This window comes from Myotis lucifugus, unplaced genomic scaffold (genome assembly GCF_000147115.1).
Source record: "Myotis lucifugus unplaced genomic scaffold, Myoluc2.0 scaffold_862, whole genome shotgun sequence".
Taxonomy (NCBI): Eukaryota; Metazoa; Chordata; class Mammalia; order Chiroptera; family Vespertilionidae; genus Myotis; species Myotis lucifugus.
Window position 1 is genome coordinate 53904 of NW_005871910.1, and position 26379 is coordinate 80282.

A 26379-nucleotide genomic window follows, 5' to 3' on the forward strand; every position below is an offset into this window, starting at 1 on the left:
CTACCCAAGCATAGAGATGGAATAAACACATTAGACAAAGAGGTACTGTCTGAGATGAGTGTGAGGAGGTAGAAAGGACTCTGAAGGTTTGATGGAGAGGGATGGAGAGCAGGAGCTCTGCTCACAGAGACAAGAATGTCAGAGAGAGGAAGTGATAGGGAGAAGCAGCAGCACACACCCAGGACTGGAGAGAAGTGCTGGTTGCCTCTGTGGGTGAGTTGACAGTGTTGTAACATCCCCCAGGCCTCCTGCTCCTCTTGGGGTCAGCAACCTGGATACCTCCCAATTGGCTCCTGCAGGCAGCCAAGGAGGAGAAAGGATGAGCCCTGCATTCTCCCCTCTCTCCCCCTCACACACTGAACTAATTTCACTGTTCTGGCTCCCGGTTCTCCTTTCTGTAACTCAGTTCTCCCCACGGAGAAGCTCAGGTGAAGACCCAGAACAGCTCGTTCGTGTGACCACATCAGCCTCCTTCTGGCCTTCTCTAGACCCTCACTGTCGGCTCAGGTGTTTCATTCTCACAAAGGTACCTGTCACCGACCATCCTCTGCACAAAGCCTGTCCATGGGTCCCCCCTTGACTCCAGCCACATCCAGTGATTTACCCCACAGTCCGTGCTGCTGATGATCAGGCTGAGTTACACTCTCCAGTCTCAGTGAGGCCAATGCCTCCTCCAACCAAACTCATCCCAGTGAACCTCCTCCCCTCCCCCAACACACAACCCAGTTAGGACCACATCGGGCCTCCTCACAGGGCCGGCTGAGCGCATCTAAACAGAGCTGCCTCCTTTCCAAACTTCTTAGACTGAAACAACATACATTTATTTCCAAAATGTACTCCTTACATTTTGGAAATAAAGCAATAGACTTCACAATAATCAATGTGTGAATGAAAACAGAAGTGAATGTTTTAGATTAAATGATAATGTAACTATTACACATCAAACCTATGAAATGAAAATATGAGAAACCATGTGTGCTTGTCAGTGTGTGTGTGTGTGTGTGTGTGTGTGTGTATGTGTATGAATATGCATGTGTATGTGAGTGTGTGTGTGTTCATGGGCAGCTATACCCATCTGTCTGAGGGAAGCAGAGGTGAGAGCTGAGGTGGGAGGGTCACATCTGGATGATCATGAACAACCATGAGTTTAGAAGGAAGAGTCTGGTTTCACCCTGAAGACAGTGAGGACCATGGGAGGGTTTAAGCATAAACAGCTTCTGAAAGGCTGTGGCAAAGGCACATGTGGACCGTGAACTGGAGAAGGGAGTGAGGGTGTGGAGCCCAGAGCTCAGGAAGGTGGTGGATGTAATGGCTGCCTTGGGGGGTGTGAAGATGACCTCCCTCCCTGCCTTGTTGCCTGGGGACACCAAGGGGCCCTCAGAACAGTGAGCCCTTGGGTGGGGGGAGGGAGTAGCCTGGTTGCTGTGCAAGATGCATCTGCTCCCACAGGAAGCTCAATGCCTCCTCTTGGCCCTGGGACGCAGGTCCTATGTCTCACACAGGCTCCTCCTGACTTTTGGTCTCTCCGTGTCCTGGGGGTGAATCCTCTGAGTCATTTCTGCCCTTACAGAGCACCTTTGATGCCGGGTGTCACTCTCCTCTTCAAACTGTGGAGACTCATCAGGACTCAGACAAGAACAACATTCATGGGAGTCCTGTTCCAAGGCAGCAACACACACAGACACATTAAATATCAATAGTGGCGCGACCACATCCTGAATGGTTGAAGGACACTTGAGCAGGGCACTTCCTCCCTTGACTTCTCAGCAATACCAACACCTTCCCCACAAAGATGGTGAGAATTCTTCTCGACTGAGATATAGAAGAAACGAAACCAGCCATGCAATGCAGATGGAGATGGTGGAGGTTTGAGAAATTGAAAATCAAAGACGCCTCGTCCAAAGGAGAAGAAGGAAGACTCCAGGTCAGACCCCTCGTGTGGAGGCACCTGGACCGTTCAGTGGGGAGGTCATGGTCTTTCCATCACATGGCGCTGGGCCAATGAGTGAGTCTCTAGGACATGGTGAACATCTTACCTGCCTCACAGCATTTGCAATAAGCAATGCAGGATGGGTGACAGATCTAAACAAGAGAAATAAATCAATTATTATTACTTTTACCAAACTATCTTATTAACTTGTGAGAATTTTTTTTCACGTGGACACAAGAAGACAAACTTAGGGGGAAATGGACACAGTGGAATCACTAACAGGAAGAACTACTGTTCCTCATAGAAACCAGCGAGACAGGGAAGAGGATAATAGCGATGGCAAAATGCGACCACGGACTGGCACTCAGATCACCTAAGAAATATTACAGATCCGTAATGTGGCAGCAGAGAGCAATAGAAAAGCAAGCAAACACCTTTATCAAGCAACTGATATTGACATGCAAACGTGCACTGACATTACGTAAAGGTGATGAGCTGGCCTTGGCTGGTGTTTTTGAGTGGTTAGCGCATCAGCCTGACCACTGAAGGGTCACAGGTTTGCTTCCCGGTCAAGGGCATGTGCCTTGGTTGCAGGTTTGCTACTCCACCCCCATGTGGGATGCAACCAATTGGTATCTCTCTTACATCAATGTTTCTCTCTCTCTCTCTCTCTCTCTCTCTCTCTCTCTCTCTCTCTCTTCCTCAGTCTCTCTGTCTTTCTCTCTCTCTCTCCTTCCTTCTCTCCCTTCCATCCTCTCTAAAAATCATTGGAAATAATACCATCAGGTGAGGAGTAAAAAACCAATTTTTTTAAAGAAAAGGTGCTGAGCTTTATAAGTCATTGAAGGAATAAATGTGCATCAATCCACAGGGTGGTACCAATACTTACACTGAATAATGAAAATTAAAAAGGCGGGAAACATGAAGGGTTGGCAGGGATGGGAACCTACCAGGACTCTTGAACCAGGGAGTCTTGGAAATGCTGAGGCCACTGGGAAACTGCTCAGCAGAGTCTTTATAAATGAGCTCCCTCAAGAGCCGTGGTCAGGGGACCCATTAGGCTGTTCAGAGCCAGACTCTCAGGGGCGGATCAGGACCAGAACCTGGGTCCAGCCCACTCTGAGCAGGAGTCAGACAATCAGACACATGAGACCCCGAGGATCAGGTGAGACCTGAGAACCTGTCTCTCCCTCACCCCTCATCCGGGGGAGATGCAGAGCCAGGCCCAGGGTGGGGTCCTCCCTTGTCTGTGGGTCCACAGCTGTGAACCCAGAAGGCGGAAGCAGCTCCGGACCCACCACATCCTGTGCGTCTCTGTCCTTCAGGCCCAGGACTCCTCCATCTGCAGAGCAGGAGCCCTCAGAGCAGACGCCATGACGTCCATCCTCTCTGCTCTTCTCTGCCTCGGTTAGTTGTGGACACGGGGAGGGAAGGCAGGAGGGGGAGCAGGAGAAGGGACAGAGTGTTTATACCCCCTTGTTCATGGGGAACATCAGGCTCAAGCAATTCAAGTGGATGGGGCCCTGATGGGAAGGGAACCAGCTGAGACATCTGGGTGCAAATCTCTCACAGGGACTCTCTTTCAGGGCTGAGTCTGGACCAGAGGACCCGTGTGCAGGCAGGTGAGTCCTCCCCAGGCTCCATGTCCCTCCTCTTACTTCACTCCTGGGGCTCAGGAGGGAGCACAGAGGTGCTGGGATGAGGTGATAAAATGAGAGGGTCTTGGGCTGAGCTGGGGGATGAGGCGGGGGAAAGTCTTTGTAAAGCAGCCTCTGGTTTCCTTTTAGAGAAACTCTCCAAACCCACCATCTGGGCTGAGCCAGGCCCTGTGATCCCCTGGGGGATTCCTGTGACCATCTGGTGTCGGGGGATCCTGGAGGCTCAGGAGTACCGGCTGTATGCAGATGGCAGTCCTCGGTACTTGGACAGACAGAAATCCCTGGAGCCTGGAGACAGGGCCAAGTTCCTCCTTACAGGAAACTATGCAGAGAGATATACCTGTAACTACCTCAGCCCCACTGGCTGGTCAGGGCACAGTGACCCCCTGGAGCTGGTGGTAACAGGTGAGAGGACACTCAGGGGTCCCAGCCTTAGGCCCTGCCCTCAGGAAGGGGGTCTGCTCTCAGGGTGTCTCCCTCTCACAGCCCAGCCCTGGGGGACATGAGGGAGATGTGAGCCCCATTTAACACGCTGCCTCCTCCCCCTCCCTAGGATTCTACCGCAAACCCAGCCTCTCAGCACTGCCCAGCCCTGTCGTGACCTCAGGAGGGAACGTGACCCTCCAGTGTGGCTCAAGGGAGGAATTTGACAGGTTCCTTCTCACTAAGGAAGGAGATCACAGGCTCTCCTGGACCCTGGACTCAAAGCGACAGCCCAGTGGGTGGTCCCAGGCCCTGTTCCCAGTGGGCCCTGTGACCCCCAGCCACAGGTGGATGTTCAGATGCTATGGCAATTTTGAGAAGCATCCCCAGGAGTGGTCTGACCCAAGTGACCCCCTGCAGCTACTGGTCTCAGGTGAGCGGCCCCTGATCCCATCCTCTTTGAGCACAGGCAGCTCAGGGTCCCGCCCCCAGGAGACATCTGAGGTTGGAGGAGAGTGAGGGTCTGAGTGTTGGTCATCCAGCAGAGATCTGCTCTCAGTGATGCTCTCACTTTTGCTGACTCCTTCCCATGAACTGGGTTGGGAAGTTGTTAAGTGGGCGGGGGGAGTGTCTTCGGGGGACACAGAGCAGATGTAGGAAAAGCGACAGAGTGATTTGGAGACTCCAGAGAGAGCCCCAGCCTCACCCCTTTCTATCCTCATTTCCAGGACCCTCTGGAGGCCCCAGGCCCCCACCCACAGGGCCCACCTCCATAGCTGGTGAGTCCCGGGGAGCTCTGCTCAGAGGGAGCACAGCCCACCCAGCAAGTCCTGACAGATCCTCAAGGACGGGCTTGTGTCCCAGGGTCTGAGGCAGGTGATGGGTGGGGTGGTCATGGCAAATGGAGATGTGGGGGAACAGGCTGGGGAGGGGGTGCTGAGCTCTAGTGGGATAAGGCAGCCCCCACCTCATACCTGTCATCCTCATCCCCAGGAGGCTCTAAGTAAGGCCCACAGAGGGGTACGTGAGAGTCCTGTGGAGGTCGTGGGTTCCTCCATGGGGACAGAGGCTGAACCATGGGGGGTTAAAGGGTTCAGGCCCCTCTGGATTTGCTGACTTGGACACCCCTTCCCCTGTCTGGGCTTCAGTGTCTCTAAGTGAAAAGGAGGGAATCCTTGTCCAGAGCTTAGATGTCCTGTTGGTTCTGGCCCTGACCTCCTGGGAGAGGGGCCTCACAGGGAAGCCCCCAGGATGTGATGTTATGGGGCCTGTCCCCTCTGTCTCAGTGACAGTCACACTGTACAGGGAGGGACAGGCAGGACCAGGGTCCGGGTGCCCAGTCCCAGCCCTCAGCTCAGGCTCAGTTCAGAGGAGGAAACAGAGTGGGTCAGCCCTGGCTCAGCTCCTGGCTCTGCTGCTCCTGCTGTGGGGCTGGGCGGTCCCTTCTCTCCTCTGAGTGTCGGGTTCCTGTCTGCTCATCCCTGGTCCCATCCTGCTCACAGGCTGCTGGGAGATGAGGTGACATAAGGACCTCACAGAGCTCAGGAAGGCAGAGCCCCCAGCCCAGCCTGACCTTCCTGGGGGGCTGTCAGAGACATGTGGGTGGAGAGGGATCCAGGAGAGACTCAGAGTCCATCCCACACCCTGCCCATCCCTGTCTTTGCTATCCTGGGAGTGGGTAATGGGGAAGGACCCTCAGCTCCAGAGGAGACATGGACAGGCCCCTGCACAGAGGAGCCCAGAGCACAAAGCTGTTGTCCACCTGAGAGATGGCAGCGGGGGGCGGGGGAGCATGACGACAGCACAGGGAACTCACAGTCCCGGGTTTCTATCCCACAATCCAGTCTGGGGCATGTGATTAATCCCACGGAGCCTCGGTGGGGTCATCCATGCTTGGTGCATGACTGCTGTGAGGTGAGAAGAGATGAGTGACAGACCCCAGCATGTGCCTCTCACACAGTAGGTGCTTATTAAATGGCATCACTGGTTCATTCATGACGTCAATAATATCCTAGGTCGCAACTGGTATGGGATAAGAGTCTTGGTGGCCTTGGTCCTGTTTCTCTCCCTCCTCTTCTTCCTACTCCGACATTGGCATCAGAGCAGAGGCAGGAGCTCAGGTGAGTAGGGAAGGGGGTGAACTGGGTCACAGGAGAGGGGCTCAGAGCACCTGCCACAGGAAAACCAAATAGATGGAGAAGGTGAGCTGGGAAAAAGATTTCTCCACAATCTCAAATCAGAAAACCTAGGAAGAATACACTCCCTGCCAGCACAGATGGACAGAGGTAAGGTCATCTTTCATCCTTTTCAACCTCATGAATATGAAACATTCTCACAAGCGCTGTTTCCGAATCTATTGATAAGATCATGTGGTTTTCATCCTTCATTTTGTTTATGTGGTGAATCACATTTATTGATTTGTGAATATTGAACCATCCTTGCATCTCCAGAAAAAGTTCTTCTTGGTCTTGGTCTGTGATCTTTTTAATTTATTGCTAGATCTGGCAACGTGAGGATAAGTGACAGGAGGATTTCAACAGTGGAATCAAGGAGACGCCGTTTTGTCTCACTGTCTCTCTCCAGCAGATCAGGCAGGATAAGGACCCCCAGGGAGTCTGTATGCCCAGGTGAACTGCTCACCATCAAGACTCAGGCAGGGAATGACCACCTCTCTTTCTTCCATATCAGGGGAATGTTATGACACAAAGGACCGACAAGCCGAAGAGGACAGACAGATGGTCAGTCAGGTGGGTCCCATCCTCCCCAGGCCCCAAGGCTTCTCAAACCCCAACCACGTTTCATCTCTCTCTCTCCCCCTGCTCCAGGCTGCTGCACCTGATGCCCCCACAGGATGTGTCCTACACCCAGATGAACCTCTTGGCTCTTAGACAACAGACTGGTGCACCCCCATCCTCCTCATCAGAGGAACCCCCAGTTGAGCCCAGTGTGTATACTGCTCTAGCCATCCACTAGCTCAGGAGGGACTCAGACCCCATACTCCACAGAGGGGGCCTGCAGGGACCCCTGAAGGCATGGGTACTTCCCCCGGGGCACTCAGCTAGTTCCCCATCCATTGTGGAGACCTGTGTTGCCCCAGGGACTCTCAGGGAGTCACCTCATTCTATAGTCAAAGATAAGCCAATGTCTCTACATTTGGAAATCAAAGCAACAGACTTCCCAATAATCAACATGTGAACAAAAACAAGCGAATGTTTTAACTGGAATTGTAATGTCAATATGACTCATCAAACCTATGAAATAATAAAATTAAGAACCTTAAAAATCAATGGCTTAAACTATCATTTCAAGAATTTAGGGGAAAAAACATTCTATTAAATATTTAGATCCATAGCCAACTAGATGATAAAGATATGGTGTGTATGCACAATGGAATATAAACTAGCCATAAATATAGTGAAATCCTGCCAATTGGGACAACATGGATGGACCTGGAGGGTATTATGCTAAATAAAATAATTCAGAGAAGGAAAGATCTCACTTATCTCTGGGATTTTTCACATCCTCAAAGCAAAGGACACAAAAGCAGACCCATAGGAATAAATAACAAACTGATGGTTGCCAGACGGGAGGGAAGGAAGGATGGGTGAGAAGGGGAAGGAAAGATAGTGAATAATAATTATCATATCTGTGCTGTATGCCTGAAACTAATATGACACTGTATGCCAACTATGGTTTAATAAAAATGGTCAATTAAAAATGATTAGTTCAACAATAGAATTTTTTTCTAAATGAAGGCATAAGGTGGAAATGATACGGCTTTGCATAGGAAAGGAAACCATCAACAAAATGAAAAGACAACCCACCGAATGGAGAACTATTTGCCAATACATCTGATAAGGGCTTATTGTTCAACATTTATAAGGAACTTATAAAGCTCAACTCCAAAAACCCCCAAACAATTCAATAAAAAAATGGGCAGAGGACCTATAAACACTTCTCCAAAGAGGACACATCCATGGCCAGTAGACATATGAACAGATGCTCAACATCACTAATCATCAGAGAGATGCAAATTGAAACCACGCACCTTTCGGAATGGCTTATCATCAATAAATCCACAAATATCTATGTCCCTCTATGATCACAGCAGCCTTATTTACAAAAGCCAAGATCTGGAAACAGCCCAAGTGCCCACCAGCAAATGAAAGCTATGGTATATTTACACAATGGAATATTGTGCAGCTGTAAAATAAAGAAGTAATTTTTACCTTTGGTGACAGCATGGATGGTCCTGGAGAGCATTATCTGAAGTGAAATAGGCCAGTCAGAGAAAGACAAGTTCCCTATGATTTCACTCATATTTGGAATCTAATAAACGAAATAAAACATAGTGGAGAGAGACTTGTGTATACAGAGAACAGACTGACAGCTGTCAGAGGAGAGGGGGTTGTGGGCTGAGGGAGAAGGATGAATGGATTAAGCAAAGAAATAAAAGAAAGACTCATGGACACAGACAATACTATGGTGACTGCCAGAGGGAAGGGTGCAGTGGGGGGAGGTAAAAACAGGGTAAGTTGTGTGGAAATAGAGTGATAAGCACACAATACCATGTACAGATGCTGTAGTGTTGAATCGTATACCTGAAACCTGTATAATTTTATTAACCAATGTCACCCCAGTAAATAAAAAAAATCAGTAAAAAACAAATACATGTAGGCTGTTTGGAAATGTGGTTCTAGTCAGACCCTCAGCACCTGCTATTTTTAGGGTGAGAAGAAGGTGTCGCCTTCCTGTGAGGCAAGCACCTTGTAGACAGTGCTCGGGTGGTGGTGTGAGGGCCCTGTTGGCTCAGCCCTGCCTCCTCTTCCTCAGAAGCACCCTGGTCCCCAATCCTCAGTCTCCGGAAGTGCAGGTCGACAGGAGCTGAATATGGACTTAGTGTTTCTGAATTTCTGCTCCTTGGCTGCTTCTGAGGTGACAACACATGAAGTGTCACTCTCCAGGGAATTTTATGCCTTAGTGACTTACATTGAAGTCTTTTATCCATTTTGAGTGTACTCTTGTGTATGGTGTAAGTGGGTGGTATAGTTTCTTCCCTTCCTTCATTCCTTTCTCCCTTCCTTCCTTCCTTCCTTCCTCCCTCCCTCCCTCTCTCTCTCTCTCTTTCTTTCTTTCTTTCTTCCTTTCTTTCTTTCTTTCTTTCTTTCTTTCTTTCTTTCTTTCTTTCTTTCTTTCTCCTTTTTTCTTTCTTTCTATTTTTTTTGCATGTATCTGTCCAATATTCCCAGCACCATTTATTGCAGAGCCTGCCTTCACTCCACTATTATTCACAAAGTCACTAATCATCAGAAAAATGCAAGTGCTGGATGTGGAGAAGAGGGAGCCCTCGTGCACCCCTGCTGGGGATGTACCCTCTCACAGGCCAGGCTGCAGGAACAAACCGAAACCGGCAGTCTGACATCCCCCAAGAAATGTAGTAGTGCATGAAGTGGCAGCGTTTGAGGAGGCGTCCAAGCCCCAGCTGGGCTCCACACCACTCCCGCTCATGCTGCCAGCCATAAGCGTCTGCTGCCACTCGGTAGTGCTACCACGGAGGGGGGAGAGGTTCACACCACCACATCTTGGCTCGCCAGCAGTGATCCCAGCTTCTGGCTCACGTATGAAAACTGAACGGAACTCCAGCTGTGGGAGCGCACTGACAACCAGGGGGCAGCTCCTGCATTTAGCATCTTTCCCTGGTGGTCAGTGTGCATCATACCAACCAGTTGACCAGTCAACTGGTCCTTTGGTAGTTTGGTCGCTTAGGCTTTTATATATATAGACTAGAGGTCTGATGCATGAAACTCGTGCAGAAGTAGGCCTTCCTTCCCCCATCTGCCAGCACTGGCTTCCCTCTGGCACCCGGGACCCGGGCATCCCTTGCAACCTTGGTTTCATCAGAAGGTCATCCAGAAGGACTTGCAGTCTAATTAGCATATTACCCTATAATTATTATAGATAGCCTTCCCCTTCAAGATAATACCATATCTTGTGTATTATTATTGACATTATTACAGATGACCTTCATCTCTGCCTATATGCCCCCCCTCCACCCAGAACACACCACACCACAGGCCTTCTGCACACTAATATCTATGGCTTTGAGCTATGCATATATGAAGGTAAATTTTTTAGTTAATCTTTTTCTGCCCCCCCTTCCTTCCCTGAGATCTGTCCAGTTGTTCCATGGAGCATGCCTCTGGACATATTTTTTTGATCAAGTTATATTGTTCATTATATTCAACTTATAAGTGAAATCATGCACTATTTTTCTTTCTCTGACTGGCTTATTTCACTTAGCATAATATGCTCCAGGTGCCTCCATGCTGTCTCAAAGGGTAAGGGGTCCTTATTTTATCAAAGCTGCATAGTATTCCCTGGTGTAAATGTACCACAGCTTTTTTACCCATCCATCCACAGATGGGCACTGGGGCTGTTTCCAGGACTTAGCTATTGTAAATACTGCTGCTATGAACAATCTTTCTGATTGGTGTTTCGGGTTCTGAGGATATATTCCCATAAGTGGGATCTGCTGGGTCCATCCGCAGTTCCATTTTGAGCTTCATGTTAACAACTGAGGAATGAAGCACTAAAACCTCTGCTATGGAAACTTCACTGGGAGTTGAGACTGTTTCCTGATGGATGAGCAGCACCAACGTGACACTGCAAAGTCCCTTCAAAATTGTCGTCACAGAATCCAAAGGCCAGACCACATGTGTGGAGTCACCAGGAACAAAGGAAATGATCCCTGCAGTGCCTGGGAGGGATCGGGCACCTGTCCCCCAAGAGCCTTCTTTCCTCCTGAGCCCTCAGTTTGGGGAAACTCAGAGCCAGGCCCAGGGCGGGAGTGTCCGCATGCAGTGGGTGCACAGTTGCGGACCCGGAAGGGCTGCAACAGCTTCTGACCCACCACATCCTGTACGTCTCTGTTTTTCCAGCTCTGAGTCTCCTCCATCTGCACAGCAGGAGCCCTGAGAGCAGACGCCATGGTGTCCATCCTCTCTGCTCTTCTCTGCCTTGGTCAGTTGTGGACTCGGGGAGGGGCAGCAGGAGGGGTGGCGGCACCCCCTTGTTCATGGGGAACCTCAGGCTCAGGCAGCTCGAGTGGATGGGGCCCTGATGGGAGGGGAATCAGCTCAGACGTCCGCATGCAAATCTCTCACATGGACTCTTCCAGGGCTGAGTCTGGGCCAGAGGATCCACGTGCAGGCAGGTGAGTCCTCCCCAGGCTCCAGGTCCCAGCTGGTACTTCACCCCTGGGGCTCAGGAGGGAGCACAGAAGTGCTGAGATGAGCTGGGGGATGAGGGGGGGGGGAGGGCTTTGTAATGCAGCTTCTGGTTTCCTTCCAGGGACCCTCCCCAAACCCACCCTCTGGGCTGAACCAGGCTCTGTGATCCCTTATGGGAGCCCTGTGACCCTCTGGTGTGAGGGGTCCCTGGAGGCCCAAAAGTTTGATCTGTATAAGGAGGGGAAACGTGTGCTTTGGAACACACAGACTGGAAGGAACTCCACAACCAAGGACAAGTTCTCCATCACACACATGACGGAGCATGATGCAGGGATATATCACTGTTACTATCACAGCCCCACTGGCTGGTCAGAGCCCAGTGACGCCCTGGAGCTGGTGGTGACAGGTGAGAGGACACTCAGGAGTCCCAGCCTCGGGCTCTGCCCTCAGGAAGGGGGTCTGCTCTCAGGGTGTCTCCATCTCACAGCCAATCCCTGAGGGATGTGAGGGGGTGTGAGCCCCATTTAACACCCTGCCCCCTCCTCTCCTAGGATCTTACAGCAAACCCAGCCTCTCAGCCTTGACCAGCCCTGTCGTGCCCTCAGGAGGGAAGGTGACCCTCCAGTGTGGCTCAGGGCAGGGATTTGATAGGTTCATTCTGACTAAGGAAGGAGATCACAGGCTCTCCTGGACTCAGGACTCACAGCCACAGCCCAGTGGCTGGGCCAAGACCCTGTTCCTTGTGGGCCCCATCACCCCCAGCCACAGGTGGAGGTTCAGATGCTATGGCTATTACAGGAACAGTTCCCAGGTGTGGTCACCCCCTAGTGATGCCCTGGAGCTCCTGATCCCAGGTGAGTAATTCCCATCCTGCTCCCATCCATGGATTGAGGCACCAGACACATTGGCATCTTCACTGGGAGGGAGCCCCATGTGAAGGGGTGGGGAGAGGGGAGCACAGGAGCCCCTGGGCCAGAGTCACAGAGAGAGACAGTGAGACCTGGGGGCCAGGACAGGAGAAGGAGGCTTATGGGATGAGCAGCCCCTGTAATTCACATCTGGTCTCCCCAGGTGAGTCTGGGAAGCCCTCCCTCCTGACCCAGCAGGGTCCCATCGTGGCCTCTGGACAGAGCCTGACCCTCCAGTGTTGCTCTGATGTCGGCTATGACAGATTCGCTCTGTCCAAGGAGGGGGGAGGGAACCTCCCCCAGAGCCTTGTCCTGCAGCCCCAGGCTGGGCTCTCTCAGGCCCACTTCCCCCTGGACACTGTGAGCAGCTCCCACGGGGGCCGGTACAGATGCTACGGTGGATACAACCTCTCCTCTGAGTGGTCAGCCCCCAGTGACCCCCTGGACATCCTGGTGGCAGGTGAGGAGCCAGTGGGTTCAGTCAGGGACCCTGACTCTTCACAGGCCCTGCTGGGGGTCTAAGGTGATGAGGCTAGAATGACGGGGCAGGCCCCAAGGAGGAAAAGAGATAGAGAGAGAGGCAGGGGATGGGAGGAGAGAGAGGGAGACTCAGAGAAACAGAGACAGACAGAGAGTAGGGTCCTCAGAGAGAGGCCTGGTGACTCTCAGGTCAGAACAAGGTGGGCAGGCAGCCCTCACCCTCCCTCCCTCTCTCTAGGACTCCTGCCTGACAGACCCTCCCTCTCGGTGCAGCCAGGCCCCAGGGTGGCCTCAGGAGAGAACGTGACCCTGCTGTGTCAGTCACGGAGCCCGAGGGACACGTTCCTTCTGTCCAAGGAGGGGGCAGCCAGCCCCCCCTTGTGTCGGGGAGCAAAGCACCGAGCTCAGCAGTTCCAGGCGGAGTTCTCCATGAGTCCTGTGACCTCAGCCCACGGGGGCACCTACAGGTGCTACAGCTCACACAGCTCCTCCCCCTTCCTGCTGTCACTCCCCAGTGAGCCCCTGGAGCTCCTGGTCTCAGGTGAGGTCCCAAACCCTACTGGCTGAGCTGTCAGCTCAGGGTCCTGTCCCCAGAAGTATTATGGGCTGTAAGGGAGTTTGGGGCTCTCAGGATGGTCACCCAGAGGAGATCTTTTCCTTAGAGTCCCCCCACCCCACCAACCCCCTTCCCCTCACCTAGATACTGAAGCAGTGGGAGGGTTTCAGGGGCCACAGTACAGATGTAAGAGGGTGTCTGTGTGAAATGGGTTCCAGGCGCAGCCCAAGCCTCTCACCCTCTGCCTGTCCTCATTTCGAGGACCCTCTGGAGGCCCCAACCCCCCACCCACAGGGCCACCTCCACAGCTGGTGAGTCCCGGGGAGCTCTGCTCAGAGGGAGCACTGCCAACCCCACAAGTCCTGAGAGTCTGTCAGGGGATCGAGTGACCCAGATCCTCAAGGACCGGCTTGTGTCCAGGGGGGCTGGGAGTCCCAGGGTCTGAGGCAGGTGATTGGTGGGGTGGTCATGGCAGAGGGGGATGTCTGGGCGCTGACTGGGGAAGTGAACCTGATCTTATTTGGGGAGAAGGCAGCCCCCACCCTCCTGCCCCATCCTCATCCACAGGAGGCTCTGGGGATGGGTCTCTCCCACCCACAATGTCAGGCATACAGACGGGTAAATGAGGGGCTCTGTGGGGAAGTGGTGGTTGCCTCCATGGGGGACAGGGGCTGAGCTATGTGGGGGTCCAGGCCCATCTGGATTTGCTGACGTGGAATCACCCTTTCCCTGTCTGGGCCTCAGTGTCCCCAGGTGTAAAAGGAGGGAATCCTTGTCCAGAGCTTAGATTTCCTGTCAGTTCTGGCCCTGACCTCCTGGGAGAGGGGCCTCACAGGGACCGCTCAGGACGTGATGTTATGGGGCCTGTCCCCTCTGTCTCAGTGACGGTGACACTGTACAGGGAGGGACAGGCAGGACAAGGGTCCGGGCACCCAGTCCTACCCCTCAGCTCAGGCTCAGCTCAGAGGAGGGAACAGGCTGGATCAGCCCTGGTTCAGCTCCAGGCTCTGCTGCTCCTGCTTTGGGCTGGGCGGTCCCTTCTCTCCTCTGAGTGTCGGGTTCCTGTCTGCTCACCCCTGGTCCCATCCTGCTCACAGGCTGCTGGGAGATGAGGTGACATAAGGGCCTTACAGAGCTCTGGAAGGCACATCCCCCAGCCCAGCCCAACCTTCCTAGGGGCTGTCAGAGACCTGTGTGTTGAGAGGGATCCAGGAGAGACTCAGAGTCCACCCACACCCTGCCCATCCCTGTCCCTGCTGTACTGAGAGTGGGTAACGGGGAAGGACCCTCAGCTCCATATGAGACCTGGACAGGCCCCTGCACAGGAGGAGCCCAGAGCACAAAGCTCTTGTCTATCTGAGAGATGGCAGTGGGTGGGTGGGGGGGGGGGAGCATGACGACAGCACAGGGAACTCACAGCCCCGGGTTTCTATCCCACAATCCAGCCTGGGGCATGTGATTAATCCCACGGAGCCTCAGTGAAGTGGTTGGTGGGGTCAGCCATGCTTGGTGCATGACTGCTGGTAGGTGATTAGAGATGAGTTGAAGACCCTAGCATGTGCCTCTCACACAGTAGGTGCTCATTAAATGGCATCACTGGTTCACTTATGATGTCACTAATGTCCTAGGTCCCAAATGGTACTGGATAAGAGTCTTGGTAGCCTTGGTCCTGCTGCTCTCCCTCCTCTTCTTCCTCCTCCGACATTGGCGTCAGAGCAGAGGCAGGACCTCAAGTTCAGACATCACAGGGACACTGATGTCAAGGGGAGGTGGGAGCCCAGGTTGAACATCAAAATCCTAGAGATTTGTGTCTACCCTGACCTCTGAGACTTCTTTGCCCACAATTCTTATTTTCCCATCCCCAAGACTACACAGTGGAGAATCTCACCCGGATGGGCGTGGCTGGCTTGATCCTGGTGGTCATCGGGGTGCTGCTATTTGAGGCTCGAAACGACCCCATAAGGACCCTCGATGCAGCCAGCATGTGAACACGGAGGGAACAACACACCGTTCAGAGTGGGGGAGCCTTGGAGCCCATCTGAGGATCCCAGGAGGTGCTGAAGGAAAGTGGGGACCATAGTTGGGGAATCTCTCTGTTGAGATTAGCCAGGGAAGTAGATGTGGTAGGCGAGGTTTGGGTGCAGGAGAACGTAGGCCATGTCCCTGTAGAGGATGCCTCCTCCATCCACCTGGGTGCTCTCCCTTCCTCCCTGTCCTTGCTGACTCTATTCCACTGCCCTTCTGTTCTCACCCTGTGATGTGAGGGTCCGTCCCATATGGCTGATTTGGATTCACATCTATATACCTTCATGCTGCGTCACATCCATCCCAACAAAATCAGGTGTCTTCACAACCCTGGGATTAGTTTAAATCACAAAGAACAAAGGACAAGCACCTGGTCCATAGTGGGAAAACATCATAATAATGCAGCTCAGGTACAGAATTGGGACACAAAAGGGAATCAGGTTTTGTGTGATTCCCTTTATTCGAAATGTCCAGGAGAAGGAAACCCATAGAAAGAGAAATCAGATTGGTTTGTCTGGGGTTGACCAGGAGGACAGATGGGAGATGGACTGTTTGTTGTTGTTGCTGTTGTTTTGTTTGTTTGTTTGTTTGTTTTGGGGGGAGTTAAAAACTTTCTTGAAACAAGATAGACATTGTCATTGAAACATTGTGTATTTACTGCATTCTAGTGAAATTCATATTTCAAAAGGCCCAATTGTATGTTATGTGACTGTTGCTTCAATAAAAAGAAATGCAAGTGAAACACGCGTGGTTCCCTTCAGCTGCCTTATACCTTGGAGGTTGCCCCACTTGTGTCCCTGGAGTTTTATGGAAGCCGGACTCCCACCAGGTCAGAGGTGCCCTAAGTGCCTTAGTGCTTAGGGATCAACCAAACTGTGGAGACTCATCAGGACTCACACAAGAACAACATTCATGGGACTCCTGTTCTAAGGAAGCAGCACAGACACATTAAATATCAGTTGTGGCGCTACCACATCCTGAATGGTTGGAGGACACTTGAGCAGGCTACTTCCTCCCTTGACTTCTCAGCAATACCAATGCCTTCCCCACAAAGATGGTGAGAAATCTTCTAGACCAGTGATGGCGAACCTATGACACGCGTGTCAGAGGTGACACACGAACTCATTTTTTGGTTGATTTTTCTTTGTTAAATGGAATTTAAATATATAAAATAAATATCAAAAATATAAGTCTTTGTTTTACTATGGTTGCAAATATAAAAAAATTTCTATATGTGACACGGCACCAGAGTTAAGTTAGGGTTTTTCAAAATGCTGACACACTGAGCTCAAAAGGTTCACCATCACTGCTCTAGACTGAGATATGGAGGAAATGAAACCAGCCATTCAATGCAGATGGAGATAGTGGTATTTTGAGAAATTGAAAAGCAGAGATGCCTTGTCCAGAGGAGCAGAAGGAAGTCTCCAGATCAGACCCCTCGTATGGAGTCACCTGGATCGTGACAGACTCTTGCAGTGCAGAGGGGAGGTCATGGCTTTTCCATCACATGGTGATGGGCCAGTAGGTGAGTCTGTAGGACACAGTAAACGTCTTACCTGCCTCGACCATTTGCAGTAATCAATGTCAGATGGGCAACGGATCAAAATGTGAAAAATAAACCAACTACTTTTTCTTTTGCAAAAAGAAAAGGGGGAAACTATCTTACTAGTTTGTGGGAGACACATTTTTCCTCGATGTGGACACAAGAACACAAACTTAGGGAGGACATGGACACAGTGGAATCCACTAAGATGAAGAACTTCTGTTCCTTGTAGACACGAGGGAGATAATGAAGACGATATTTGCGATGCCAAAATGAGTCCATGGACTGGCACTCAGATCACTTAAGAAATATTACAGATCCGTAATGTGGCAGCAGAGAGCAATAGAAAAGCAAGCAAACACCTTTATCAAGCAACTGATATTGGCATGCATATTTGCAGTGACATTATATAAAGGTGATGAGCTGGCCTTGGCTGGTGTTTCTCAGTGGCTAGAGCATCAGCCTGACCATCGAAGAGTCACAGGTTTGCTTCCATGTCAAAGGCATGTGCCTTGGTTGCAGGTTTGCTCCTCAACCCTCGTTGGGATGCAAGAAATTGACGCATCTCTCTCACATTGATGTTTCTCTCTCTCTCTCTCTCTCTCTCCTTCCCTCTCTCCCTTCCATCCTCTCTAAAAATCATTGGAAATAATATCCTCAGGTGAGGAGTAACAAAAAATGTTTAAATAAAAGGTGTTGAGCTTTATAAATCACAGAAGAAATAAATGTGCATCAAACCACAGGGTGGTACCAACACTTACACTGAATAATGAACATTAAAAAGGCAGGAAACACAAAGGGTCAGTAGGGGATGGGAACCTATCAGGACCCCAAACCAGGGAAAGTTGAGGAAATGCTGAGGCCACAGGGAAACTGTGCAGCAGAATCTTTTATAAACGAGCTTCTTCAAGAGCCTTGGTCGGGTGTCCCATTGGGCTGTTCAGAGCCAGACTCTCAGAGGCTGATTCAGGACCAGAACCTGGGTCCCACCCTCCCTGAGCAGGAGTCAAACCAGCAGACACATGAGACCCTGAGGATCAGGTGAGACCGCAGACACTGCTGACCAGCCTCCTGAAACCAGGACGCCCCGTGAACCCTCATTCTGGGGAGATGAGGAGCCAGGCCCAGGGCGGGGCTGTCTCCTTGCTGTGGGGTGTGCTAACCCCAAAGGTTTTCAACAGCCTTTAACACGTCACATCCTGTGAGACTCTGTTCTGCAGGTTCAGGCTTCCTCCATCTGTAGAGCAGGAGCCCTCAGAGCAGACGCCATGACATCCATCCTCTCTGTTCTTCTCTGCCTCGGTCAGTTGTGGACACAGGGAGCGGGAGCAGGAAGGGCAGCTGCATCCTCTTGTTCATTGGAAACCTCAGGCCCAGGCAGCTCTAGTACCCGGGGCCTGATGGGAAGGGAATCAGCTCAGATGTCTGGGTGCAAACCTCTCACAGGGACTCTCTTTCAGGACTGAGTCTGGACCAGAGGATCCACATGCAGGCAGGTGAGTCCTCCCCAGGCTCCATGTCCCTCCTCTTACTTCACCCCTGGGGCTCAGGAGGGAGCACAGAGGTGCTGGGTTGAGGTGATAAAAGAGGAGGTTCTAGCACTAAGCTAGGAGATGAAGGTGGGAAGGTCTTGGTCATGCAGCCTCTGGTTTCCTTCCAGGGACCCTCCTCAAACCCACCCTCTGGGCTGAGCCAGCCTCTGTGATGTCCTGGGGGAGCCCCGTGACCATCTGGTGCCAGTGGACCAGGGAGGCCAAGGAGTTCTGTTTTGAAAAAGAGGGAAACCTATTGCTGTGGGGCAGAGTGAAACCAGTAGATCCAATGGACAAGGGCATGTTCAGGATCACAAGAATGACAGAGCATGGTGCTGGGATATATGACTGTTACTATCTCAGCCCTGATGGTTGGTCAGAGCACAGTGACCCCCTGGAGCTGGTGGTGATGACAGGTGAGAGGACACTCAGGGGTCCCAGCCTCAAGCTCTGCCCTCAGGAAGGGGGTCTGCTCTCAGGTCTCCCTCTCACAGCCCAGCCTGGGGGACATGAGGGAGGTCTGAGCCCTTCAACAGGCTGCCTCCTTCTCTCCTAGGAGCCTATAGCAAACCCACCCTCTCAGCCCTGCCCAGCCCTGTCGTGACCTCAGGAGGGAACGTGATCCTCCAGTGTGGCTCAGGGCAGAGATTTGACAGGTTCATTCTGACTAAGGAGGGAGATCACAGGTTCTCCTGGGCCCTGGGCTCACAGACAGAACCCAAAAGGCAGTCCCAGGCCCTGTTCGCTGTGGGCAACGTGACCCCCAGTCACAGGTGGACGTTCAGATGCCATGGCTGCTACAGGGACAGCCCCATGTGTGCTCACACCCCAGTGATGCCCTGGAGCTCCTGGTCTCAGGTGAGTCACATTATTGTCCCATCCATTGATTTGGGCATGAAACTGGGATGTTATTAGGGTCAGTTCTTTGAGGGGAGTCCCATGTGAGTGGATGGCAGGAGGGCAGAACAAAGGCTCCTGGCCAGAGACACAGAGACAGTGAGACCTGGGGCCAGGCCAGGAAAAGGGGTTTATGAGAGGAGCAGCCCCTGCAATTCACTTTTGGTCTCCCCAGGTGAGTCTGGGAAGCCCGCCCTCCTGAGCCAGCAGGGCCCCATTGTGGCCTCTGGACAGAGCCTGACCCTCCAGTGTCGCTCTGATGTTGGCTATGACAGATTCGCTCTGCACAAGAAGGGGGGATGGGACTTCCCCCAGAGCCTTGTCCTGCAGCCCCAGGCTGGGCTCTCTCAGGCCCACTTCCTCCTGGACACTGTGAGCAGCTCCCACGGGGGCCGGTACAGATGCTATGGTGGATACAACCTCTCTTCAGAGTGGTCGGCCCCCAGTGACCCCCTGGACATCCTGGTGGCAGGTGAGGAGCCAGTGGGTTCAATCAGGGGCCCAGACTCTGCACTGGCCCTGCTGGGGTCTCAGGTGGTGAGGCCAGAATGACAGTGCAGGGTCCCACGGAGGGAGAGAGACAGAGTGAGACAGGGGTGTGGCAGGGGAGAGGGGGAGATTCAGAAAAAGAGACAGACAGAGAGGAGGGTCCTCAGAGAGAGGCCTGGTGACTCTCAGGGCAGAACAAGGTGGGCAGGCAGCCCTCACCCTCCCTCCCTCTCTCTAGGACACCTGCCTGACAGACCCTCCCTCTCGGTGCAGCCAGGCCCCAGGGTGGCCTCAGGAGAGAACGTGACCCTGAGGTGTCAGTCACAGAGCCCCAGGGACACGTTCCTTCTGTCCAAGGAGGGGGCAGCTGATCCTCCCCTGCGTCAGAGATCAAAGCACTGAGCTCAGCAGTACCAGGCAGAGTTCTCCATGAGTCCTGTGACCTCAGCCCACGGGGGCACCTACAGGTGCTACAGCTCACACAGCACCTCCCCCTTCCTGCTGTCACTCCCCAGTGAGCCCCTGGAGCTCCTGGTCTCAGGTGAGGGCCCCTGACCTGTCTTCTGAGCTGTCAGCTCAGGGTCTTGTCCCCAGAAGAACTATGGGCAGAAACTGGGGTGAGGGGCTCTCGGGATGGTCACACCTAGGAGATCTTTTAAAAAATATATATTTTATTGATTTTTTACAGAAAGGAGAGGAAGGGAGAGAGATAGGGAGTTAGAAACATGGAGGAGAGAGAAACATCGATCAGCTGCCTCCTGCACACCCCCCACTGGGTATGTGCCGGCAACCAAGGTACATGCCCTTGACCGGAATCGAACCCGGGTCCCTTGAGTCCACAGGCCGACGCTCTATCCACTGAGCCAAACCGGTTACGGCACCCCTAGGAGATCTTTTCGTTAGTGGCCTCTCACCCCGTCCACCCCCTCCCCCTCACCCGGATACTGAAGCAGCGGGAGGGCCTCAGGGGCCACAGCACAGGTGTAAGAGGGTGTCAGTGTGAAATGGGGTCCAGGATCAGCCCAAGCCTCTCACCCTCTTCCTGTCCTCATTTCCAGGACCCTCTGGAGGCCCCAGCCCCCCACCTACAGGGCCCACCTCCACCGCTGGTGAGTCCCGGGGAGCTCTGCTCAGAGGGAGCACAGCCCCCCCACCCCCAGCAAGTCTTGAGAGTCTGTCAGGGGATCGAGTGACCCAGATCCTCAAGGACGGGCTTGTGTCCCAGGGGGGCTGGGAGTCTCAGGGTCTGAGGCAGGTGATGGGTGGGGTGGTCATGGCAGAGGGAATGTGGGGCGCAGGCTGGAGAGGAGGAGCTGGTCCTATGTGGGGAGATGGCAACCCCCAGCCCTCCTGCCCCATCCTGAACCTAGGAGGCTCTGAGGATAGTCTCTCCCACCCACGGGGTCAGGCACACAGACAGGTAATTGAAGGGCTTTGTGCGGAGGTGGTGGGTGCTTCCATGTGGAGACAGGGGCTGAGCTATAAAGGGTTCAGTCCCCTCTGACGTCACTTATTTGGACCTACCCATCCCTTGTCTGGGCCTCAGTGTCTCCAACTGTAAAAGGGAAAGAATCCTAGACCAGATCATACATTTCCTGTCTGTTCAGGCTCTGGCCTCCTGGAAGAGGGGCCTCACAGGGAAGTCCCCAGGACGTGATGTTATGGGGCCTGTCCCCTCTGTCTCAGTGACGGTGACACGGTACAGGGAGGGACAGGCAGGACAAGGGTCCGGGCACCCAGTCCCACCCCTCAGCTCAGGCTCAGCTCAGAGGAGGGAACAGCCCTGGTTCAGCTCCTGGCTCTGCTGCTCCTGCTGTGGGGCTGGGCGGTCCCTTCTCTCCTCTGAGTGTCGGGTTCCTGTCTGCTCATCCCTGGTCCCATCCTGCTCACAGGCTGCTGGGAGATGAGGTGACTTAGGGCCTCACAGAGCTAAGGAGGGCAGAGCCTCCAGCCCAGGCGGATCTTCCCAAGGAGAGATAAGGGCCTCCAGGGTGGAGATGGATCCAGGAGAGACTAGAGTCCACCCCTCACCCTGCCCCTCCTGTCCCTGCTGTGCTGGGGGCGGTTCATGAGGAAGGACCCTCAGCTCCAGATGAGACGTGGACAGGCTCCTGCAGAGGAATAATCTTGAGCACGAAGCTAGTGTCCCCCTGGGAGGCAGCATGAGGCCAGCACAGGGAACTCACAGTTTTGGGTTCCAGTCCTAGCTCTGTCTGGTCCAGGCTGGGTGACCTGGGGCACATGATTAACCTCTCTGAGCCTCAGTGAAGTGGGTTGTGAAGTCAGCAATCCCTGGTGCATGACTGCTGTGAGGTGAGAGGAGATGAGTGACAGACAGCAGTATGTGCCTCACACACAGTAGGGGCTATTAAACGGCATCATTGGCTCATTTATGATGTCACTGATGTCCTAGGTCCCAAATGGTACTGGATAGGGGTCTTGGTGGCCTTGGTCCTGCTGTTCTCCCTTCTTCTCTTCGTCCTCCTCCGACATTGCTGTCAGAGCAAATGCAGGACCTCAGGTGAGTAGGGAAGGGGGTGACATGGGTCTCAGAAGGGGGGCTCAGACTATGTGCTACAGGAAACCAAATAGATGGAGAAGGTCAGGTGAAAAAAAATATGTGGAGAATCTCAAATCAGAAAACCTAGGAAGAATACACTCACTGTCAGCACAGATGGACAGAGGTAAGGTCATCTTTCATCCTTTTCAACCTCATGAATAGGAATCATTATCACAAGTGCTTTTTCAGAATCTATTGATAAGATCATGTGATTTTTATCCTTCATTTTGTTTATGTGGTGTATCACGTTTATTGATTCGCGAATATTGAACCATCTTTGCATCTCCAGAGAAAGTCCTTCTTGGTCATGGTGTGTGATCTTTTTAATTTATTGCTGGTTCTGGCAACATGAAGATAAGTGACAGGAAGATTTCAGCAGTGAAATCAAGGAGACGCTGTTCATTCTCACTGTCTCTCTCCAGCAGATCAGGCAGCATGAAGGCCCCCAGGGAGTCTGTATGCCCAGGTGAACTGCTAAACATCAAGACTCAGGCAGGGAATGACCATCTCTCTTTCTTTCCTATCAGGGGAATTTTTGAACATGAAGAACAGACAAGCAGAAGAGAACAGACAGATGGACAGTCAGGTGGGTCCCATCCTCCCCAGGCACCGAGGCTTCTCAAACCCCAACCATGTTTCATCCATCTCTCTCCCCCTGCTCCAGGCTGCATCCAATGCCCCCCAGGATGTGACCTACGCGCAGTTGAACCTCTTGGCCATTAGACAACAGACAAGTGCACCCCCATCCTCCCCATCACAGGAGCCCTCAGAAGAGCCAAGTGTATATGCTGCTCTAGCCATCCACTAGCTCAGGAGGGACCCAGACCCCACACTCCAGGCAGGCTGCCCCCAGTGACACTTGGCTAGTGCCTCACCCACTGTGGAGACCTGAGGTGCCCCTGGGACTCTTGAGGATTCACATTATTCTATAGTCAAAGATAAGCCAATGTCTCTACATTTGGAAATCAAGGCAACAGACTTCTCAAGAATCAATGTGTGAACAAAAACAAGTGAATGTTTTAACTGGAATTGTAATGTAAATATGACATATCAAACCTATGAAATAATAAAATTAAGAACCTTAAAAAATCTATGGCCTAATCTATCATGTCAAGAATTTAGAAAAACGAAACAAAACATTGCATTGAATCTTTAGATCCATAGACAACTAGATGATAAAGATGTGGCGTGTATGCACACTGGAATATAAACCAGCCATAAACAGAATGAAATCCTGCCATTTTGGACCTGAGTGAAATAATTCAGACAAGGAAAGATGTCACTTACCTCTGGGATTTTTCACATCCTCAAAGCAAAAGACACAAAAGCAGATCCATAGAAATAAATAACAAACTGATGGTTGCCAGATGGGAGGGAAGGAAGTATGGGTGGGAAGGGGAAGGGAAGATAGTCAATAATAAATATCATATCCATGTTGTACACCTGAAACTAATATGACATTGTATGCCAACTATGCTTTAATAAAAACGGTCAATTAAAAATGATTATTTAAACAATAGAAATTTTTTCTAAATGAAGTCGTATGGAGAAAATGATACAGCTTTGCATAGCAAAGAAAACCATCAATAAAATGAAAAGACAACCTACCGAAAGGAGAACTATTTGCCAATACACCTGATAAGGGCTGATTGTCCAACATTTATAAGGAACTTATAAAGCTCAACACCAAAACCCCCCAAATAATTCAATAAAAAAATAGGCAGAGGACCTAGATAGGCACTTCTCCAAAGAGGGCACACCAACGGCCAGTAGATATATGAACAGATGCTCAACATCACTAATCATCAGAGAGAGACACAAATCCAAACCACACACCTTTCAGAATGGCTATCATCAATAAATCCACAAATATCTATGCCCCTCTATGATCACAGCAGCCTTATTTACAAAAGCCAAGATCTGAAAACAGCCCAAGTGCCCACCAGAAGATGAAAGTTGTGGTATATTTACACAATGGAATATTGTGCAGCTGTAAAATAAAGAAGAAACTCTTACCTTTGGTGACAGCATGGATGGTCCTGGAGAGCATTATCTGAAGTGAAATAAGCCAGACAGAGAAAGACAAATTCCCTATGATTTCACTCATATTTGGAATCTAACAAACAAAATAAAACATAGTGGAGAGGGACTCATGTATACAGAGAAGAGATTGACAGCTGTCAGAGGAGAGGGGTTGTGGGCTGGGGAGAAGGGTGAATGGATTAAGCAAAGAAATAAAAGACTCATGGACACAGACAATACTATGGTGACTGCCAGAGGGAAGGGTGGGGGGTGGATAAAAATGGGGTAAGTGGTGTGGAAATAGACTAGACTTAGGGTAATAAGCACACAATACCATATACAGATGATGTAGTGTAGAATCATATACCTGAAACCTGCATAATTTTATTAAGCAATGTCACCCCAGTAAATAAAAAATCCAATAAAAAACAAATACATGTAGGCTGTTCGGAAATGTGGTTCCACTCAGACCCTCAGCACCTGCTATTTTTAGAGTGAGAAGGTGTCGCCTTCCTGTGAGGCAAGCACCTTGTGGACAGTGCGCGGGTGGTGGTGTGAGGACCCTGTCCCCACATCCTGTGTCCTGCTCTGCTTGGCTCAGCCCTGCCTCCGCTTCCTCAGAAGCACCCTGGTCCCCAATCCTCAGTCTCCAGAAGGCCAGGTCAACAGGAGCTGAATATGGACTTAGTGTTTCTGAATTTCTGCTCCTCGACTGCTTCTGAGGTGACAACACAAGACGTGTCACTCTCCTGGGATTTTTATGCCTTAGTGACTTACATTGAAGTCTTTTATCCATTTTCAGTGTACTCTTGTGTATGGTGTAAGCGGGTGGTAAGTTTCCTTCCCTCCTTCCCTCCTTCTTTCCTTCCTTCCTTCCTTCCTTCCTTCCTTCCTTCCTTCCTTCCTTCCTTTCTTTTTTTTTGCATGTACCTGTCCAATTTTCTCAGCACCATTTATTGCGAGCCTACCCTCACTCCGCTGTATAGTCACAAAGTCACTAATCATCAGGGAAATGCAAGTGCTGGATGTGGAGAAGAGGGAGCCCTTGTGCAAAGCTACTGGGAATGCAGACGGGTGCAGCCATTGTGGAAAGCAGTAAGGAGGTTCCTCAAAAAGTAAAAAAAATGGAACTGCCATTCAACCCAGTGATTCCACTTCTGGGGATATCATCAAAGAAACCTGAAAAGCTCATTCAAAAGAATATATGCATCCCCTATGTTCATTGTTGCATTATTTACAACAGCCAAGATGTGGAAGTAGCCACGTGAGCATCAGTAGATGAGTGGATTAAATAGCTGTGGTAGGTTTACACGATGGAGTACTACTCGGCTGTGAGAAACAAGAAAATCCTACCTTCTGCCACGGCGTGGATGGACCTGCCGGTTTGTATGCTAAGTGAAATAAGCCAGAGTAAGACTGGCTTCACATAAAATCACTTAAATGTGGAATCTAAACAACAAAATCATTAAATATATTTAACGAGTGGCCCAGTGCATGAAATTCATGCACATTAAAAGGGGGAATTAATTAGAGGAAATATTTTAATATTGCTATTTGCCCATTCTCTATAATAGAAGTGTCCAAGATGAAAGAAAATTAGTAAAATGTATATGAAAGTCCCCCTCCTGTCAGAGTCTGGGGTGTGCTACAGGACCCAGAGTCAAGTACCCCCCCCCACCCACACGTGCCTAGAAATCACGGGAGACCCAGACCTGGCCAGCCCCACTCCCGTCAATCCCCGCTGGGAGGGGGCCCAGCCTCAGGTCCCCCGGCCGAGCCTCAGGTCACCTGGCCCTGGCATGAGGGCGCAAGGGCGTGAGGGCGTGATGACCATTGGCATATTAGCTCTTTATTATATAGGACTTTTATTGTTGACTCTGTTATAGATGTCCCCCATTTCTCCCATTTGCTCACTGCCACCCACCCCACCTTCCCCTCCCTTGGCCCTCACTACTCTTTTGTCTGTGTTCTTGGGCTGTGCATATATGTTCTTAGGTGAATCACTTCACATTCTGCATCAAGCCCCCCCACACTGCCCCACTCTCCTCTCCTTGGACATCTGTCACTCTGTCAATCTGTTTCTCTTCCTGTCTTGGTATGTCTCCCATAATGTCGTCATGAGCATTC

The 26379-nt window shown here is 51.4% G+C and overlaps 2 protein-coding genes and 1 pseudogene across 2 annotated transcripts in view; all 3 read left to right on the top strand.

The window, feature by feature from the left end:
- LOC111824061 (leukocyte immunoglobulin-like receptor subfamily A member 6) overlaps positions 1 to 6984 on the top strand; it is a 17203-nt gene extending 10219 nt beyond the window's left edge. Inside the window, exons 6-9 of the mRNA XM_023747406.1 lie at positions 4142 to 4444; positions 4740 to 4790; positions 6700 to 6758; positions 6862 to 6984. Coding sequence (XP_023603174.1) covers positions 4142 to 4444; positions 4740 to 4790; positions 6700 to 6758; positions 6862 to 6984 — 536 coding nt within the window. The remainder of the gene's footprint in view (positions 1 to 4141; positions 4445 to 4739; positions 4791 to 6699; positions 6759 to 6861) is intronic.
- A 4013-nt stretch (positions 6985 to 10997) lies between these two features.
- On the top strand, positions 10998 to 15172 carry LOC102436028 (leukocyte immunoglobulin-like receptor subfamily A member 6). The gene is made up of 7 exons (XM_023747407.1): positions 10998 to 11031; positions 11189 to 11224; positions 11362 to 11646; positions 11792 to 12094; positions 12312 to 12608; positions 12867 to 13169; positions 15051 to 15172. The coding sequence occupies exons 1-7, from the start codon at positions 10998 to 11000 to the stop codon at positions 15170 to 15172; spliced, it is 1380 nt and encodes a 459-aa protein (XP_023603175.1).
- Positions 15173 to 18020: 2848 nt separating this feature from the next.
- On the top strand, positions 18021 to 23038 carry LOC102436326 (annotated as a pseudogene).
- Positions 23039 to 26379: the final 3341 nt, after the last annotated feature.